At 40.3% G+C, this 20,177-nt stretch overlaps 1 protein-coding gene and 1 pseudogene across 1 annotated transcript; both read left to right on the top strand.

Moving 5' to 3' along the window:
• The first annotated feature begins 5,516 nt into the window (after window positions 1–5,516).
• LOC110333800 (vomeronasal type-1 receptor 4-like) lies at window positions 5,517–6,604 on the top strand. Its single transcript, XM_021215522.1, has one exon. The coding sequence runs from the start codon at window positions 5,611–5,613 to the stop codon at window positions 6,529–6,531; it is 921 nt and encodes a 306-aa protein (XP_021071181.1). The 5' UTR covers window positions 5,517–5,610; the 3' UTR covers window positions 6,532–6,604.
• An 8,366-nt stretch (window positions 6,605–14,970) lies between these two features.
• On the top strand, window positions 14,971–15,971 carry LOC110333801 (annotated as a pseudogene).
• Window positions 15,972–20,177: the final 4,206 nt, after the last annotated feature.

Below are 20,177 nucleotides of genomic sequence, written 5' to 3'. Positions count from 1 at the left end.
CATCTATGTTTCCTGACTTCTTTCCTAGGTTTTCTATTTCCAGAGTTGTCTCCCTTTGGGTTTTCTTTATTGTTTCTACTTCCATTTTTAGATCTTGGATGGTTTGGTTCAATTCCATCACCTGTTTGGTTGTGTTTTCCTATAATTCTTTAAGGGATTTTTGCGTTTCCTCTTTAAGGATGCCTACCTGTTTAGCAGTGTTTTCTTGTAATTCTTTAAGGACTTCTACCTGTTTACCAGTGTTTTCTTGTAATTCTTTAAGTACTTCTACCTGTTTAGCAGTGTTCTGTATTTCTTTAAGTAAGTTATTAATGCCATTAATGCCCTTCTTAACATACTCTACCAGCATTATGAGATATGATTTTAAATCTGAGTCTTGCTTTTTGGGTGTGTTGGGGTATCCAGAACTTGCTGTGGTAGGCATACTCAGGTCTGATGATGCCCAGTGGTCTTGGTTTCTGTTAGTAAGTTTCTTACGTTTGCCTTTTGCCACCTAGTAATCTCTGGTGTTAGATGTTCTAGCTGTCTCTGGTTGGAGCTTGTTCCTCCTGTGATTGTTAACCTCTGTCAGCACTCCTTGGAATCCAACTCTCTCCCGAGTCCCAGTGGTCAGAGCACTCTCTCCAGGCAAGCTGCCCACTTGCAGGGAAGGTGCACAGAAGTCTGGAGCTCAGATCTACTTCCTGAGTCACAGGGACAGAGCCCTCCCTGGAGACTGACTCTCCTCTGGCAAGGACGTGCACAGATGTCTGTCTCCTGGCTGAGGATGAAGGCATGAAAGGACCTTGTCTAAGATGCTCTGTTGCTTCTGCCACCCACATGCTTTCCTGCATAAACTGGATAGACATCATTTTCAAACCTGGGTGCTTTCTTCTAGAAATTAACCTTATCTTTATTGTTCAGGATTAAAGGTGTGTACTAAGGGCCCGTCTGTATTTTAGCCAGAGCATACTATAATCCAAAACATATCTATGTTAGAGCTGGATTGTATAGATCTAGATGATTTGGGGGTATATTCTCTTTTCAGATCTTCCATTTTCCTAGATTAAAAGTTCTCTACAACAAGGGAAGACTTCCAATGGAGAGATTGGGGCACCAACCCAGTCACAAAACCTTAGACTCACAATTTGTATGGTCTACAATATATTTAAGGGTAAAAAAGATGGAGCAGACTTTGAGGGACAGGCCAACCCATGACTGGCAGAGCGAGACTGATGGCATGAGAGAGAGCCCACCCTCACACTATTAATGATATTCTCCTATACTTACCTACAGGAGTCTGGCATAACTGTCATCAAAGAGGCTTCACACAGGAACTGATGGAAACTAATGCAGAGACCCACAGCCAAATATTAAGAGGAGCTTGGGGAATCTTGTTAGAGGGGAGGAGGAAATAGAATAGAATTTAGCGAGGAAGGGCTGGAGAGATGTCTCAGAGGTTAAGAACATTTCTTCCATAGGTCCTGAATTCAAGTCCCAGCAATCTCATGGTGACTCCTAACTATCAATTATGAGATCTGGTACCCTCTTATGGAATGCAGGCATACATGCAAATATAACACTGTATACATAATAAATAAGTGAATCTTTAAAAATATACATTTTATGGATGGACTGAGGGCATGAGGGGACAGGAACAGGAGGATTGAGTTGAAAGGAAAATGGGGTGGAAAGAGAGAATGTGGAAAGAGATAGCTGGAGTTGGGGAGTGTTTGGGGGAGATGTGGAAATCAAGAGCAGTGGTAACTTCCTGGGATCCATGAAGGTGATCCTAATGAGGACTCCTAGTAATGGGGAATTCTAAGTGTGAAATAGTCATCTATTGTAGTCAGGTGAGGTGTCCAGTGGCCAAACTGGGCTGCATTCAGTTGAGTTTTTTGCTAAGTATGTCCTACAAAAATATCCCAAAACACAGGTGACTGCTAAGACAAAGGGGTGCTCCCTGAAAACTGATATCAGAGCCCCATTTGCCAAGAACAACACCCACAAAACTCACTGAACATAAAGACATTGAGCTGGTGTGTGCATGGAGCCTTCATCCCTATATTCTAAACTCTTTGGTGTGAGAGACAAATATGGCCATCAACTCAACCAACAAAAACTATGACTTACAATGTGTCCTGCATAAAAAATGTGTCAGGGCACTGGTGACTTGAAACTTATGGGAAAAACCAATCAATGTCCGATGTTACTTAAGGCCCCACTCCAAGAGAAAGGAACCCAAACCAAAAACTGATCATGTGACAACCAGAGAACATATTGCCCATAATCCAAGGGTAAAACAAAGAATCAATAAACTGACTCCTAATAATAGTCTTCTATCATCATAGATCATTGTATTATCTAGTTATCATCAGAGAGATTTCCTCCAGTAGCAGATAGAACAGATGCAGAGCCCCACAGGCAGGTATTAGGCAGAAAGGGAGTCTATCTGGGAGGTCTCCATCAAATCCCTCCCCACAGAGCACAGGGAATGTTCTGGAAGAGGAGGCAGAGAGATTGTAAGAGCCAGAGAGGATGCAGGGAATCTGAAGAACAATGGCCTCTGAATCATCTAAGCAAGGAGCATATGAGCTCACAGAGACTGATGCAGCAAGCACAAAACCACAGTGAGTATCCACAGGTCCTCTGGAGATGCAGGAAGCTCACTACACAGAACTTGGTGTTGTTCATGTTCTCACCTCACGTTCTTCCTCTCAAAATAGTTAAACCCTAATTAAGCTGAAAATAACTTCTGAGCAAAACAGATGCTGTAACTGTGGGAGAGAGGGAAGCTGTACTTCAGGGACTGAGATCCTGCAGTGGCCTTCCTTTCCCCTGATACTGTGACAACACGAAACTTGATGTCTGCAATACTTGATGGCAGACAAGAGCCCCACAGATCCAGACAGTACAAATATGACCTGGCAAGTGTCACCTTCCCAGAGCTGCTCCAGAGCCTGTCTGCACCACAGAGGTCCAGGTGAGTACATGGAGGTAAGATCTTAGATGCCCTCAGCTGTGCCATGGATTCATTAAAGTTGACTGTCTCTCTCTGACTAAGCCAGGCAGTAGTTGAGAAGCTCTGTGAGCCTTGGGTCCTTGACTTTCCTTCTGACCCTGACAACGCTGGTCCCTGTGTCCAGAGAGATCAAAGGATATGAGTTGTAGGAGATAAAGAAATGCTGAGGCATTGCTGTCCATTCTCAGGCTGGAGTCAGGACAGAGCTCTGGGTGGAGCTGTGCCTAAGGTTACCTCCTTATAGTTTTTAAAGGAATCAGAAAGATCAAGACGATTTTCAGATGTCTCTCAAAAATGGGAGACAATAATGAAACACATAGGCAATATCAGCCCTAGTGAGACTCTCAACTTAAGTCATTGTATGTCTGCACCATGTGGAGAATTATAAAACCACAAGTGTTAACAGTTATCACCTTGAGAAATCCTGCTATAAGGATCCAGACTGTGAACTAGCACATCCTGAAACAGCTCATCTTAACTATATTCTACAACTAAACAGAAAAGAGCAACAATCTTTTTTGTTTTGTTTGATTGTTTGCTTGCATGCTTTTAGAACATCAGCGTGAATGGATATAATCTACCTCAGGCTCTTGGGAGTTAAACTCATCATGAGAACATCCATCTAAAGACAAATCAATCCTGTCTTCTAAATTAATTTCCTTAAATATTTCCCAAATAATGTGGGTGATGAGTCAGCTCTTTCCTCTGAGAGTCTACTTCAGTGGAAATGAATCACTTACTAGAAGTGCCAGAGGCTTGTCTTATGTGTGATTTAAAGTTTGGAAACAGGAATAGAGGAGTTGAAGTGAAGATTACCCAGGAAAACTAGCATTAAACAGAAAATGTTAATATTTTCCACCAGGATTTGAAGTTATTGATTGTGGCAATTTTTTACAGACTCCAGTCTTTGATAGAACAGTTAAAGTGCATGTTAAATTCAGTAACAAATGCTGCTGAGCTTCCTATTAATGTCCAGAGCATTACTCATTATTTGCAGATATTCAGGATGGCATTATGATTTCTAATATTCCCTGTTACAAGCAATACTTAGCTGCTGTTCAGAGGGACAGTTGAAAGGCAATAACATAGTTTTAGAGTCTTGAAGCCACCTGGAACAAAACCTGGAAACAAGGATAAGTTCCTCTATGTTCCATATGAGATTATGAGAATAAAGACATTTAAGGCAATCCTGTGAATTAGTCAGCTCTGTCCAAAGCTGATCATAAATCCCTGAGAAAAGAGAATGCAGTCCCAAATTATGAATAATAATGTCCTGCTGAGTCTACAACCTAAAATCAGTATGGACTGGTGTAGAAAAAACCAGCCTGTCTGAAAAAACAGGTTGGAAAAGAAACAGGAGAAGCAGACTATAAAACAAGCTGACATAACTGCTGCTCGCACAGCCCCATAAAGGCAAATGCCACTATAACCTCTTAGATGGGAGAGTCCAAGCTCTCAAAGGTATGTCCCAACCCACTGTGCCACATGCAGGATAACTCAAAAACTCCAGTCATCTCAGGGCAGCATCTAATTGTTATTAGATGCTTATTAATTCTCCTTCTGCCATCTCTCTCATCAGCAACAGCTCATCCATGGGTGTTCCATGCTCTCTTAGAAGTCCTGAGGTCCCTCAATGGGGTCAGAAATGCCCTGGATCATACAATGGGATCACAGCACCCTCATACCCACTCTCCTTGGAAGCATCCCAGGGTTCTACAGGGCACTGTCCCTGGCTGCATCCTGGTGGTTACATGAATTATTCACATAAGAGTCTTTTTCAGGACATCATCTGGTGATTCATCTTTAACTGTGGGGCTTTATCTGGAAATGTTGCAAAACTTGACTTGACAGTGAGGACTGTATTAAAAAAATACCTAGTAAACCTTCACAGTGAGGGAAATCACACTGTGTAATGGTCACCATAAAAACTTAACATATTAAGATGTATAAATTGAAGTTATAAAGCTTTGAAGTCGAATGCCATTCTAAAAATTGTACTATTCAAGATGCATATAAGAAAGGGTTATCAAACAAAGGAAGAAAGATGTGGAAGGTAAAGTTACTAAATGTGAGAGATGATACAGGTATTGAGCAGCAGGATTTCTCAGTGTCTACATGTGATTTGGGGAAGGATTTGGGAATTGGGTTGAAAAATCAAAAGGAATAAAATGAGAAACAGAGGAAAAAATTTTGGTAAAGGGAACTTGGGATAAATTCAACAATGGTGAGTGACAACAAGGACAATATGTGCATGCAGGCAGAAAGATACAAATACACTCTCTCTGACACACACACACAGCAACATGAACAAGGTAATTTTGCTAATGTAAAGCTCAAAGATATTTCTTTTAAATTTTAGATTAAATACCAGCTACCAAACTCCCTTCTCTGTGCACTCAAAACATCCTAGAGACATCAAGAAGAAGGACAGAAGGACAAGTTTCAGGGACCCAGCCTGCAACATTACATGTCTCTGTCCCAACTTTGTGAACTTCAGAAAATGCTATTGTGCAAAATGTGCTGTCCAGATCCATGCCTAGAACTGCAGAGGCTTCCTTCAAAAAGTGTTTACATCCTGGATACAAGTTTTTCTACCTAGGAAGGAAAAAATGGTTTTGAATTATATTAATAAAATAATTTCTCTCTTTATGACTGTGGCTGGCACTCTGGGGAACATGTCTGTTTCTGTGAACTACATGTTCAGTTGGTGGGGAAGCTCTGAGAAGAAACCCATACACTTTATTCTGATCCACATGGCTTTTACAAACATCCTAATCCTCCTTGCAAAAGGATTGCCGAAGACTATTTTAGCTTTTGGTTTGAGAAACTTCCTGGATGACATAGGCTGTAAGACCATTGTTTACCTGGAGAGGGTGGCCCGGGGCCTCTCCATCTGCACCAGCAGTCTCCTCACTGTGGTCCAGGCCATCATCATCAGTCCCAGAGCATCTGGGTGGAGGAGGCTCAGGCCAAAGTCTGCATGGCACATCCTTCCATTCTTGTCATTCTTTTGGATACTCAATGCTTTAATCAGTACGAACCTAATCCATTCCATTAGAAGTACAGGTCTGAATATATCACAACATGATAATGATGACAATTATTGCTATTTCATGCTAGAAAATGAGAAAATAAAATGGATTGTTCTCCCTCTCATGGTCCTGAGAGATGCAGTGTTTCAGGGTGCCATGGGAGGGGCCAGTGGCTACATGGTATTTCTTCTCCACAAACATCACCAGCATGTTCTCTACCTTTTCAACTCCAAGCTTCTCTACAGAACTCCCCCTGAGCTGAGAGCTGCTCAGAGTGTCCTCCTTCTAATGCTCTGTTTTGTTTTCTTCTACTGGACAGATTGTGCCTTTTCTCTAATTATAAGCATCTCTGCAAGGGACAATAACCTGATGCTAAATACTCGAGAATTTTTGACCCTTGGTTATCCAACTTTTAGCCCCTTTGTGCTGATTCACAGGGATGGGCTTCTGGTTAAATTTTGGCATGCTCAGTGGGAGAAATTGAGAAAATGTCTCTGACTTTTATGTCCAAAAGTGTCAAAGAAATCTCCGTTCTACAATACTGTGGGTAAGACAAACCCCACAAGGCAGTTTAAGCATGTGTTTATCTATTTTTTTTTTCACAGCCTTGAGCTGAGAGAGAAAGGCCTTAGCAAATTAGTTATATACACATCTTATTCTCCGTTTGCCACTCTTTTGAATGGATTCTTTTTTACACCTTCCTATACTTGTATGAAGTTATTGTGTATGAATAGTTTGTCTTCATCCATAACTGTGTAGCACATGGCCACTCTGTGCCGGAAGAGGCTCGAGCAGATCCAGTGACTGACTGAAGTTACAGGGATTGTTCTGATCCAATGTCTGGTTGCTAGAAATGAACCTGGCTTCTCTGAAAGACCAGACAATGCTCCAGCACTGAGAAAATGGGTCTAACAAAGATTTGAAAAACTGGTTTTCCTACTACCAAGATTTTATAAATTTTATCAAAATTCATAGTGCTCTGATCTTGCTGGTCCAAGAAATTCCATAGCTTGTATTAGAAATTGTGCTTTCTAAATATTAATGCTATAATGGTATTTTGGACTTCAAAGTGTCTGTTAAGTATCCAACCACAGAAAATATTTTATAGAATTATGAAAGAATTATGTCTACTCTAAATTCAGTCCATAAAAGCCAAATGCACCAGTCATAGAATTTAAATACCCTGGGTTACTTCATTGGTGTAATATTTGTGAAAGTTCTTTGCAGGTATAAACACTAGATATCTGAAGTAAATTACATAACACATACACAGTACAGTTTTATTTTATACTCTACTGTGGTTACTTTGGTGATTTAAATGTGTGCTTTTGTCTCTTTCAAATTGAACCCGTAAGTGTGACTGAAGCCAAGCAAGCCTGCTTTGCTGCTGCCCTTTGTTACTGCCTAAGTGCTCTCCACAGCTCCATGCAGTTCTGTATCACCAAGGAGCTCTGGAAGGATCTGACTCTACATATATGTAAATGAAAATTCGCTGCTTATGTACTTAAATTGGATACATACAGTAAGAAGGTGACAAGTTTCTAAGAATTCGATGGACACATTCTGAAACATACTTATTGGTATAATTACTGACCATGAAATGTTTTAATCATTAGAGGCAAGTTTTATCTTATTTTTAAATTTTTTTCTGTTATATCTGACTAGAAACACTGGGAGATGCCTGGCTCTACTTTACAATGATGAACACTATAATTTGTTTGGTGGCACTGAATACACAAAACAATTTAAGTTACTGGTGTGCACTATATTGTGCTACAGATTATTAAATAGCTTGTTTTCTAATTATATTTACATGTATGTGCCTGTGTGAGTATATGTCTCATTTGTACAGGTGTCCTTACAGACCTGAAGAGAGCATTGGGTCACTAGGAATTGGAGCTACAAGCTGTCATGTATGCTATGATGTGGGTGTGGGGTAAGGATCCAGAGTCCCCTGCAAGACAAGCAAGTCTTTGCATCATTCCCCACTTCCTCGTCTGATGTAAATGTGACTTCTCCATAGGGAACATCCACTGCTTCTTAGTTTCACAGCTCTTTTGTTAGAGCTCTTTTATTTCTAGTGTCTGTCACAGAGGACCAGACACAGACAAACCAAGCACCTTCTATATCAATCTACATAAGTTGACTCTAAAGAAGTGATGTATAAACATGGAGAAGGGGTGAAGAGAGATGTGCTGAGTGATGGAGAGGTTTTTCAACATTAGGAATAGACGGGCTGGCGAGATGACTCAGAGGGTAAAAGCATCTGCTGATACCCATATAGGCTCATCTGTCCCTGAAGAAGAAAACTGACGCCCACATGCTGTCCTCTGACCTCCACAGGCATGCTGAGATGCTCACATGGACCCAGGCAGGGACATACAAAATAAACTTTAAATTTAATTTTAAAAATTGAAAAACTGGTAGACAGGAGATGTATAATTGTTGATACAGCATAACCAAGTTTGCCTGGACTCTGAGTGGCACATGCGGTTGATATTTTTAATTTCTCTGTAAAAGTAAGAATAGATTAGAAAACAAAAAAATAACATCTTGATCAGAAAATAAATTTAAAACTTTAATTCATAATTAAAATTAGTTACAAATCTAAATATGTAACAGATAGTAAAGGGATTCTGGAAATGGAATTAAACTAAGTCCTTCTAATACCTTACCAGAGATTTGGCAATTGGATAAGTATAAACATCTCCTCAAAGTTTTTAACTTCTATATGCAGGACACATTACCTGTCACTAGCATGGACCTGTGAGACATTATGCTAAATGTAATTGTTTGGTTTTAGACCCTGGAACAAGGAACTGAGGTGTATATTTTCCATACCAAAGCAGATCTGGACTTAAGGTTCTCCCAGAATCCCTCAGTCCCTACCTGGTATGCTCTACCCACAACCCTGAACTTTCCAGCCCAGGAGCTGGGTTGTCCCCAGAGGCTCTTCCCTATGTAATCCAGACATTTTGGATTCTCTCTCTAATTTCCCTTCATGCTTGCATATTTTTCTTTCTCTCTCCCTCCATACACCCTTTTCCCCATAGTGATATACCGGTCCTCAATCTTTCTTTGGGTTCAGTGAACTCGCCCACCCGAGAGCAGCTTCCCAAATAAACCTGACTGTAATATAATCTAATCTGACTTGAACTGGCTCATTTCACCAGTGGTGGAAAAATAACCTATCAGTGTTAAGTCAGCTGCATGTAGACAAGTACCATATGATTTCACCAATTAGGGGAATGAAAATTAAGAAGAGAATAGAGTCTTCAGTGTGTGGTTTGCAGCCTTCAGCCCTCAGAAACCCCCTCCATTTGTGAGCCTTGATTGTAGCTGGTTCTTTATATATTTAGTGATTTTTTTTTTTTTTTATAAAGCCAGCGGTATGTTTGGAAGAACGCGGTATGGTATGGTGAGAGGGATACCTCAGTAGGCCCATACTGAGGCACTCCCAACCAGGTACCAGCCATATGACAAATTTAATATAGAATAGAGTTTATTTGGGTACATGGAAAGGAGAGTTGGGAAGGGGAGTTGAGGAGTGAGCAGAGGTAGAGAAAGAGAAGGGGCAGATAAGGAGAGAGTGAAAAGGGGAAAGGGAAGAGGCTGGCCAGAAACTCATGGAGAAAAAGGGGAGAGGGGAAGGATAAAGAGGGAGAAGGGGTCAGAGAAAGAAGAGAGTCAGAGAGTCAGAGAGAGCAAAGGGAGGCCAAACAGTCCCTTCTCTAGCAAGCCGGGCCTACCTGGTTGTTGCTAGGGAACCGTTGGGTGAGGCCTAGAAGGAATGCTAACATGCTAACAATCACATCACTCTTAAAGAAAATGAATCCATCACAAAAGTTCTATGTTCCTCTGGTTCATACATTCACTCCTTCCAAAATGCTCTCTTATTGTCTTTAGATGCTGAATCTCAAGCCCAAGTGGGCCCCTTAGCTGGTTTGTAGCTTAAAAATGTGGGCAGAGGAGGATGGCTCTTGGGAAACTAGAGACTGGTTCAAGAAGCTAGTTGGGCTTTTATGTTGTTTTTCTTTGTTTTTCATTGTTTGTATTGTTGGTTCACATCTTTGTTTGGAAAAGTTAAACCCTAATCACTGCTAGGATAAACTCTGTCCCAAGCAAAGGTAATAACTATGGAAGAAGGAAGCTGCACTTCAAGGGCCAAGACACTGCACACTTTTCTAACAGAGTAACAGTGACAACTGAAGTCTCTGCCATGCTTCCTTGAAGCTGAGAACCACAGGATTCCTAAAGTACAAATACCAACTGGGAAGCTTTCCCCTGGCAGGCCTGACCCAGCACTCACCTTCAGCAGGCCTCCCAGTGAGGAGAACTGGCAGCCCTTTCGTTCTTTCTTTTGTACTACATGATTCTGTTGTAGTCATTTCTTACCTCAATAAGCCCTTATAAAGAACATACAACCCAGTTATTATATTTATAAGCTATATGCATAGATTGGGCAGATCTACCATGATACTAATTCATTCCCCTGCTATGAAACCCCTCGCTACTTTTGGCTTCTCCAGTCCATGTGGTTCTGCTCCATCTTCCTTCAAATTCCTATTTCTCCATTCTTCTCTCTCTCCCCCTCCTTCTCTGAGACCTCACACCCAACCTTTTCGTTCCACTACCCAATCATTGGCCCTAACCTTTATTTGTACAATCAGAAGGGGAGAAGATTTAGTGAGATCACCTGAGTATGTTGTAGACAACCCTTCCTGAGGAAGCAGAATTGATATCAGAATACAAACAGGTCCAGGGCAACCCACAGCATGATTCTTCTAAAAGGCAACATTTAATTCTCTTTACTATGCAGTGGAGGTTCTGAGTGTCTTTGAGCCTTAGACTCTCAACTCCTTTGATACCAGAAAGATTGGGAACAAGACTACCAGCTGTCACCCCACAAATGCAAGAACCTTCTCTATTCCCATGTTCAGCAACAGACAACCCTAGGGTGTCTTTCCCTGAGTTTTTCATATTGTGTCTCTAAAAAGCTTAGATAGATGGAAGTACCTTTCATGAGGTAAGAAAGCCTCTGGAAGCATGGCCTGATCTTCCATGCTTTTCATCCCAGAATTTAGGAGGCTGACACAGGTGAAATTCTGAGTTTGAGGCCAACCTAGTCTTTAGAGCAAGGTCCAGGACACACAAAGTTCACAAAGGAACCACGGGCTTTCAGATTTCACAGAAATAATTCTTAGGGTTCTATTTAGGGTTCTATTCAGGCATGCTGGTTATCAATATGGATGGGAAAGATAATAACCCTTGCTAGTGGGTCTGGAGATATAGTTTATCAATTAAGAGTCCTTGAAAGTCAGACAGAAGACTCATGTTGGGTTCTTAACGCCCATATGTTCGTTCACAACCTCCCATAACTACTTTCATAGGATCCCATGCTTCCTTACAACCTCTGTGTGGGAAGATGCCCTTCCAGGCTTCAGATAGAGTAACTTGGGCAGCAACCCTGGCACAAAATCTTGATCTACAATCTATCCTGCCTGAAAATATGCCAAAGCAATGGTGGAAGAAACTTGTTAGGAAACTAAAATGTGCCAGGTTTACTTTAAGGGCAGATTTTTCTTTTTCACTAGACTTACTAGAGAGTCCACATACCTAAGGTAACCCCAAATATGACTGGCATTTTTTTTTAAAAGTACCAATAAAATGTCTCCTCATGATATTTTCTATGCCCATATAAGTGGGGTTTCCAGTCATCATCATAGAGGATTCCTCCAGCAGCAGATAAGTACACAAAGCATAATTTTAGTAAGAAAGTGAGTCTGTATGGGAGGTCTCAGTTAAATTTCTCACATCAGAGCAAGGGAAGTTCTTGAAAGAGGAGGCAGAAACATCTTAATAGCCAGAGAGGAGGAAGATTGCCAGGGAAACAAGGGCCTCTGAATCACCTAAGCAAGGTACATTTGAGCTCACAGACACTGAAGGACCAAGCACAGGGCCTAAATGAGCATACACAGTCCTCTGGAAATGTGGGAAGCTCAGTACACAGAACTTGGTTAGTTGTTCATTTTCTCACCTCTCATCCATCCTCTCAAAATAATTAAACCCTAATGAAGCTCCAAATAACTTCTGAGCAAAACAGATGATGTAACTGTGGGAGAGAGAGCAGTCCCTTCAGAGACTGAGGCTCTGCAGTGGCCTTCCTTCCCCTGACACTGTGACAACAGGAAACCTGAAGTCTGCAGTACCTGATGGCAGCCAAGAGCCCCACAGATCCAGACAGCACAAATATGACCTGGCAAGTGTCACCTTCCCAGAGCTGCTCCTGACCTTGTCTGTATCACAGAGGTCCAGGTGAGTCCATGGAGGTAAGATCTTAGATGTCCTCAGCTGTGCCATGGAGTGATTCATTAAAGCAGAAGTCTCTCTGATTAAGACAGGGAGCTGTTGAGAGGCTCTGTGAGCCTTGGGTCCTCCACTTTCCTTCTGACCATATCAAGCCTGATCCCTAGATCCAGAAAGATCAATAAAGACAAGTTTGGGGGGATACAGAAATGGGACAGACATGGTGAGGCAACTGTTGTCCATCTATGAACTGTATCAGAACAGAGCTCCAAGTGGGTCTTTATCTCCTGACCTTTATTAGAGGAATCATTATGATATACAAGATTTTCAGATGTCTATAGTCAATGTGAGACAGTAATGAAACATCCCAGGAATGCCAACACTAGAGAGACTGAGGCAAAAATAATTGTTTTTCAATGATTTACAGAGGTAGACTTTGTCTCAAAAAAAAAAAGATAAATAAATTACAAAAAAAATTTTAGATTAACGTTTATGACTCCCTTTACCTTTACTGTGACTCCAACAGACTCAGTTCTATTTGTAAAGTTTGTACTTTTCACTTCGGATGCATTTCTAGTTTTCAGGTATGGGCACATGTTTTCTTTCACAAGTTTTATAGTTTTTCATTTGAAGGATTTCCTTCTGTATTCATCCTGAAGTCTCTTGATTCTATCATCTAGTATTATAAATACTTATTTCAACTTCAGTCATTTTATGCCTGGTGCATGTGAAGAATTATAAATGACAAAGTGTAGCAGTTATCAAGACCATCTTGATAACTCCTGCAATAAGGATCCAGGCTGTGAACTAGCACATCTGGAAACAGCTCATCTTAACTTTGCCCCAGAACCAAGCAGCAAAGAGCAACAATCTTTTTGTCAGTTTGTTTGTTTTGTATGATTGGTTTTTGGCTTGCTTTTAGAAAATCAGGATCGATGAATACAGCCTACCTCAGATTTGGGAGGTGGGGTTGAACCCACCATGAGAACACCCATCTATCTTAAAACAAGTCCATCCTGTCTTTCAATTTAATTTCCTTTAGCATTTCTGACAGACTACTTCAGTAGAAATGAATCATTTATCAAGAGGTTCAGAGGCTGAACTCAAATATGATTTAAATTTAGGAAATGGACAACTTGAAATAGAGGATGCCCCAGGAAAGCTAGTGCTAAACAATGGAATGGAGCTTTTAGACATGAATAGTAACATCCTGCAGAGATCTGCATCCTTGAATCAGCTTGGACTGATGTAGAACAAAGCAGCCTTCCTGACAAACAGGTTGGAAAGACAAAGGGAGAAGGAAGGTGTAAAGCAAACTGACATAACTGCTTCTCACAAGGCCCCACAGAGTCAAATGCCACAGTGACCTCTTAGATGGGAGAGTCCCTGCTCACAACTGTGTGTCCCAACCTATTGTATGCTATTGCATACAGACAGATTAAGAACCAGTAACTCACAAACTTCACTCATTTTAGGGTAGCACCTAACAACTCATTAATCCCCCTTTTCCACCTTTCTCAGCATCAACAGCTAGTATAAGTTTGCTCCAAGCTCTATTAGATGTGCTGAGGTCCCACCTTAGGGTCACAGATGCTCTGAGTCATCCAATAGGATCACAGCCACATGCTGCTCACTCTCTTAGGAAGCATCCAGAGTTCTACAGGACACTGTTCCTGGCTGGAACCTGGTATTTACATACTTTTTTCACAGGACTATTTTTTTTAGGACATCTTTTGGTAATTCACCTTTAACTGGGGGCTTTATTGGGAAAGGTTACACAATTTGAGTCAACACTAAGGCCTGTCTTTAAAAATACTTAGTAAACATTCATTCAGATGGAAATCACATAATGGTTACTACAAAAACTTAACATATGAAGATGTAAAAATTGGACTTATAAAGCTTTGCTGTCAAATGGAATTCTGGAAATTGTACTACTCAAGTTGCTAATAAGGAAGGAATATCAAACAAAGGAGGAGAGATGTGAAAGTTAAAGTAACTGAATGTGACAGATGCTGCAGGTGTTGACCTGCAGGATTTTCCTGTTTCTACATATGATGTGGGGAAGGCAGGCAGGATCATCCCAAGGCTTTGGGAATTGGCTGGGCAAATATAAATGAATAGAATGAAAATCATAGGAAGATTTTTGGGGGCTAGGAGAATTTGGAATTCAATTTAACAATCCTGAGTGATAACAAAGGTAATACATGCATTGAGACAGATAGACACACAAACACTAACACACACACACACAGAGAGAGAGAGAGAGAGAGAGAGAGAGAGAGAGAGAGAGAGAGAGAGAGAGAGAGAGAGAGAGAGAGAGAGAGAGAGAGAGAGAGAGAGAGAGAGAGAGAAGCAAACTTGAAGAAGTCAATTAAGGTGCAAACCTCAATAATCATTCTCCTTTCAATTTTGCTTTGAATACCAGATACCTATATCACCTGTCAATGCACACAAAATATCCCAGAGACCACGGGAAACAGGAGAAATTTCAAGGACATAATCTGCAACATTACCTGTTTCTGTGGCTGCTTTGTGAACTTCAGAAAACGCTATTACAAAATGTACTGATTGGATCCATGTCTAGAATTACTGAGGCTTTCTTCAAAAGTGTTTGCACCCTGGATACAAGTTTTTCTACCCAGCAAGGCAGAAATGGTTTTAAAATATACTAAAAAAATTATTTTCCTCTCTACAACTGTGGTTGGCACTCTGGGGAACATGTCTGTTTCTGTGAATTATATGTTCAATTGGTGGGGAAGCCCTGAGAAGAAACCCATACACCTTATTCTCATACACTTGGCTTTTACAAACATCCTAATTCTTCTTACAAATGGATTGCCAAAGACAATAGCAGCTTTTGGTTTGAGAAACTTCCTAGATGCCATAGGGTGTAAGATCATTGTTTATCTGGGGAGGGTGGCCCGGGGCCTCTCCATCAGCACCAGCAGTCTCCTCACTGTGGTCCAGGCCATCATCATCAGTCCCAGAGCATCTGGGTGGAACAGACTCAGGCCAAAGTCTGCATGGAACATCCTTTTATTTTTCCTATACTTTTGGATAATCAATGCTTTAATAAGTATGAACTTAATCCATTCCATCACAAGTACAGGTCTGAATATATCACAGTTGAAGAAGAGTGACAAATATTGCTATTTTATGCTAGAAAGTCAGGAAATCAAATGGATTTTTCTCCCTCTTATGGTCCTGAGAGATGCAGTGTTTCAGGGTGCCATGGGAGGGGCCAGTGGCTACATGGTATTTCTTCTCCACAAGCACCACCAGCATGTCCTCTACCTTCAGAACTCCAAGCTTCTCTACAGAACTCCCCCTGAGCTGAGAGCTGCTCAGAGTGTCCTCCTTCTGATGCTCTGTTTTGTTTTCTTCTACTGGACAGATTGTGCCTTTTCTCTAATTTTAAGTCTCTCTTCAAGGGACAATACATTGATGGCAAATACTCAAGAATTTCTGACTCTTGGTTATGCAACTTTTAGCCCCCTGGTGCTGATACACAAGGACGGGCTTCTGGTTGAATGTTGGCATTCTCAGTGGGAGAAATTGAGAAAATGTCTCTCTCATTTAAATGTCTAATAGGTGTCAAAGAGATCTCAATTCTCCAATATTGTGGGTAAGACAAAATTCCACAAAGCAGTTTAAGCATGTGTCTGTTGTCAGACAGTCTTCCAGGTGACTCACAGCCTTGAACTGAGAGAGAAAGGCTTTAGCCAATTACGTTGGTATAGATATCTCCTTCTCCACTTGCCACTCTTGAAGAGATTTTTACAAATTTTTCTATGTTTGCATTAATTTACTATAAATGAATATTTTGTCTGCATTGATGACTGTGCAACATGTGCATGTCCTGTGCCTATAGAGACTGGAGAGAACACCAAACTTCTACTTGCTGACTGGAGCTAGAGAGATTGATCTGAACCATTGTATGGTTTCTAGATGAAGACCATACAATGTTCTTAAACCCGGATCCATCTCTCTAGCACTGAGGAAATAGGTCTAACAAAGATTTGTGGATCTGGTTTTATGGCTACCATGACTGGAAACATGGAGATGAATTTTATAAATTTTATCAAAATTCATATTATTTTAATTGTTTTTGTTATTTTAAGAAATATCATATCTTGTACTTGGTGATATGTTTTCATAATATTAATGCCCAAGTGTATTTTCGAGTACTTTAAAATATCTAAGTATCTACCCATGAAAAATATTTTACAGAATTATGAAAGAATGACATTTACTGTGTATTCAGTCAATGGCGGCCCACAGTCACAGATCTTAAATGTCCTGAATCATTTCATTAGTTTTATATTCATAAAAGTTCTGAGCAGGAATAAACACTGGAGATAGGAAATAAAATAGATAATGATTTTTTAAAAATTTATTCTTGTCTATAGTTTCTGTGCTGTTTTAAAAATGTGGATATTTCTTTTTTCAAAGTGAATAACACATGCATAAATATAGAAAATAAATTTTAAATTCAACTTAAAAATTAAAAGAAAAGGTAGACAGGAGATGTATAATTGTTGATACAGCATAAACAAGTATGGTCTAGTCTCTGAGTGTAACATATGGATAGCTGCATGTAGAAAAATACCATAGGGTTTTTTACTAATTAATGGAAGGTAAATATAGAAGAGAATAGACCCTTCAGAGTGTGCAATGCAGTATACACCCTTAAGAAATTAATTCCATTTGTGAACCCTGCTTGTGGCTGGTTCCTCAAATAATCAGAAATATGAAACTGTGGCTACTCAGAGCTTGACATCTTTCACCTGCAATTTTTTCCTGTTATCTTCTTATCCTAAGACATTTCCTAAGACTTTTCCTAAGACATTAAACACATGTGTTCAGCCCAGATGTGGTGAAAAGAGTGTAAAGAAATGAGTCTGCCTAAATTGAGTTTACTGAAGTAGTATGCATAAATCACCTGGGGACATCATCATTATAGGAGCATAGCAGACACAAATGCAGCTGCATCGCCAGGACATCTGAATCTAACGTGGTAATAATCCCCAAAATTGTGTACAAGAAAATATCCCAACCCTCTATAAAGCTATTACATCCTATGTGTCTCCCCAAGATAATATGCAGCTGTGGCAGCAAGAAGTGAGACTAGAATCTCAGGTGCAGATGTGAAAACAGGCTCTGTCCATAACACACACACACACACACACACACACACACACAAACACACACACACACACATGCATTAGGCTTTAACTATTTTCTTTTCTAGTCCCAAAAGACAACTACTTCTCTACCATTTGTTTCATTGCTGTGACTGGAAGCAAATGTACTCTGTGGGACACATAGTCAGTGCTTCACGGTGGCCAATGGCCATGTCACTCGTGATGGAAATAGAGTCACCCCAAATGTCCAATAGTCCTCTGGTTCATATATTCTCTGCACTCCTTCCAAAATGCTCTAATATCTTTAGATACTGAATTCCAAGCCCAAGTAGACCTGTAAGCTGATTCATAATTTAGAAATATGGGTTAAAGAGATGGCTCTGAGGAAAGGGGAAACTATTTTAAGAAACTAGTTGGGCTTTTATGTCATTTTTTTGTTTTTGTTTTTTTGTTTGTTTGTATTGTCATTTCACATCTTTTTTCTGAACTATTATACTCTAATGACTGCTAGGATAACTTATTATTATCACTTCAAATGTTCTAATCATGAATTAAACATATTCACTACCACGTTTTGCTCAATGGTATTCATTTTCCTATTTATTTATTTAGTTATTCATTTATTTACTTTATATTCCAATCACTATCCTCCTTGTCATGTCACACATATCACACAGTCCCACCCCATCACACCCTCCGTGTCTCCTCTAAGAGGGTGGAGAATCCCACTTCCCACCCCATAGAGTCCCATCCTGACACATCAGGTCTCTGCAGAGCTAGGCATACCCTCTAGATTCACAAGCAGTCAACAGATTTAGGAGCCCCTGCTTGAGTTGTTGGGCGATCACATGAAGACTGAGCACTATATGTGCTACATATGTGCAGGGGGTCTAGGTCCAGCCTGCACATGCTGTTTGGTTGGTGGCTCAGTCTCTGAGAGACCACAAGAGTCCAGGTTAGTTGATTTGCTTGGTCTTCCAGTGGAGTCTCTGCCCTCTTTGTGTTTTGCAATCCTTCTTCCAACTCTTCCATTAAGACTCCCTGAGCTCCGTCCACTGTTTGTCTGTGGGTCTCTGCATCTGTTTCAGTCAGCTGCTGGGGAGCTGTCTGCTGTAAGAACCTGACCCTGGGTCAATGGTACATACTTAGAGTCACCCCCAAGTGAGACACCCTAGAGGCAGATCTCAGATTGATGTAAAAGAAAGGTTTATTTTCTGGGGAGTTGGTGTCAACCTTCAATTAGTCCCCCAAGGCAAGCGACTAGAAGGCGACCCTGAATGGCTATTAACAAGCAGCTTTTATCCTTTTTAGGAGGACAGGATAAATCAGCAAGGTTAGAGTTCAAACTTATTGGGTAATCATATTGACCTTTAAATCTATTGGCGAGAAAGCATGATGCGCTTTGAACTCTACCTGGGACTTTCCAGAGGGTCATGTGACTATCATAGTACATTCTGAGAATTTTTTACTCAAGAATGTTCCTGTGGGTGGAGAATGGAACTTGGCCTAGCCTTGACCCCAGGTGGGAGGGGGAAGCCTGGGGGAAGCTGTAAGGAGGGTGTGGGACTGGAAAAGTCTTTAGGGTCCCTCACTGCAAACATAACAAAGTATCATTAATAGTGTCAGGAAATTGTGCTGTATCAAAAAATCATACCTCATTACCAAGGATAGATGTTACTTCAGAGTATAAGGTGAGGGAAAGATATTGCTAAGAAATGGCAAGGCAGTAAATCCATTTTAATATCTAACAAAGTAGACTTCAAGGCAAGATTAATCAAAATAGATGGGGGAAAGATACTCTAAAATCATCAAAGGAAAAGTCCGCCAAGACGATATCTCATATCCTAACATCTATGCCCAATACTTATGTTTGGGCAGCTACTTTTGTTAAAAGTAGCACTGCTACATCTTAAATCATATATTGACCATACATACTTATATTGGTAGATTTCATTATCCCACTCTCACCGATGAAAATTCATCCACACAAAAACTACACAGAGAAATACTGGAGCTAACAGATAGTGTAAACCAGTTGGATCTAGCAGATATTTACAAAACATATTATCCAAACATAAAAGAATAGCCTAGTTTTCAGCACCTCATGAAACTGACCTCATCCTCAAACACAAGTCTCAACAGATACAGAAAAACTGAAATAAGCGCCTGCATCCCCCTCTGACTGCCTCAGACCACCCCCTGCAGACCACCACAGATTAAAGCTAGATGTCAAACACAACATAAATTTTCTGAACTCACATAAACTGAACAACTTTCTACTGAGTAAAAAATGGATCAAAACAGAAATGAAAAATTAAAGATTTTCTAGAATTTGATGAAAAAGCATATTCAGCATATACGAACATATAGGACACAATGGAAGTGGTGCTAGTAGGAAATTTTATAGCATCAAGTGCCTACACAATAAAAATTTGAGAGCTCTAATCCTTGAAACTTAACTGCATACCTGAAATCTTTATTTCAAAAAAAAGAAAGAAAGAAAGAAAGAAAGAAAGGAAGAAAGAAAGAAAGAAAGAAAGAAAAAAGAAAGAAATCACACTGAAGAAGAGTAAATCCAAAGAAATGATCAAACTGAGAGCTGAAATCACCAAAGTAGAAACAAATACAACAATATAAAAAATAACAATCACAAACAATAAAATGAGTTGGGTTTTGAGAAACCTGCAAAAT

The sequence above is a fragment of the Mus pahari genome, chromosome 16, assembly GCF_900095145.1.
Source record: "Mus pahari chromosome 16, PAHARI_EIJ_v1.1, whole genome shotgun sequence".
NCBI lineage: Eukaryota > Metazoa > Chordata > Mammalia > Rodentia > Muridae > Mus > Mus pahari.
This window is presented reverse-complemented; position numbering and strand designations above follow the sequence as displayed.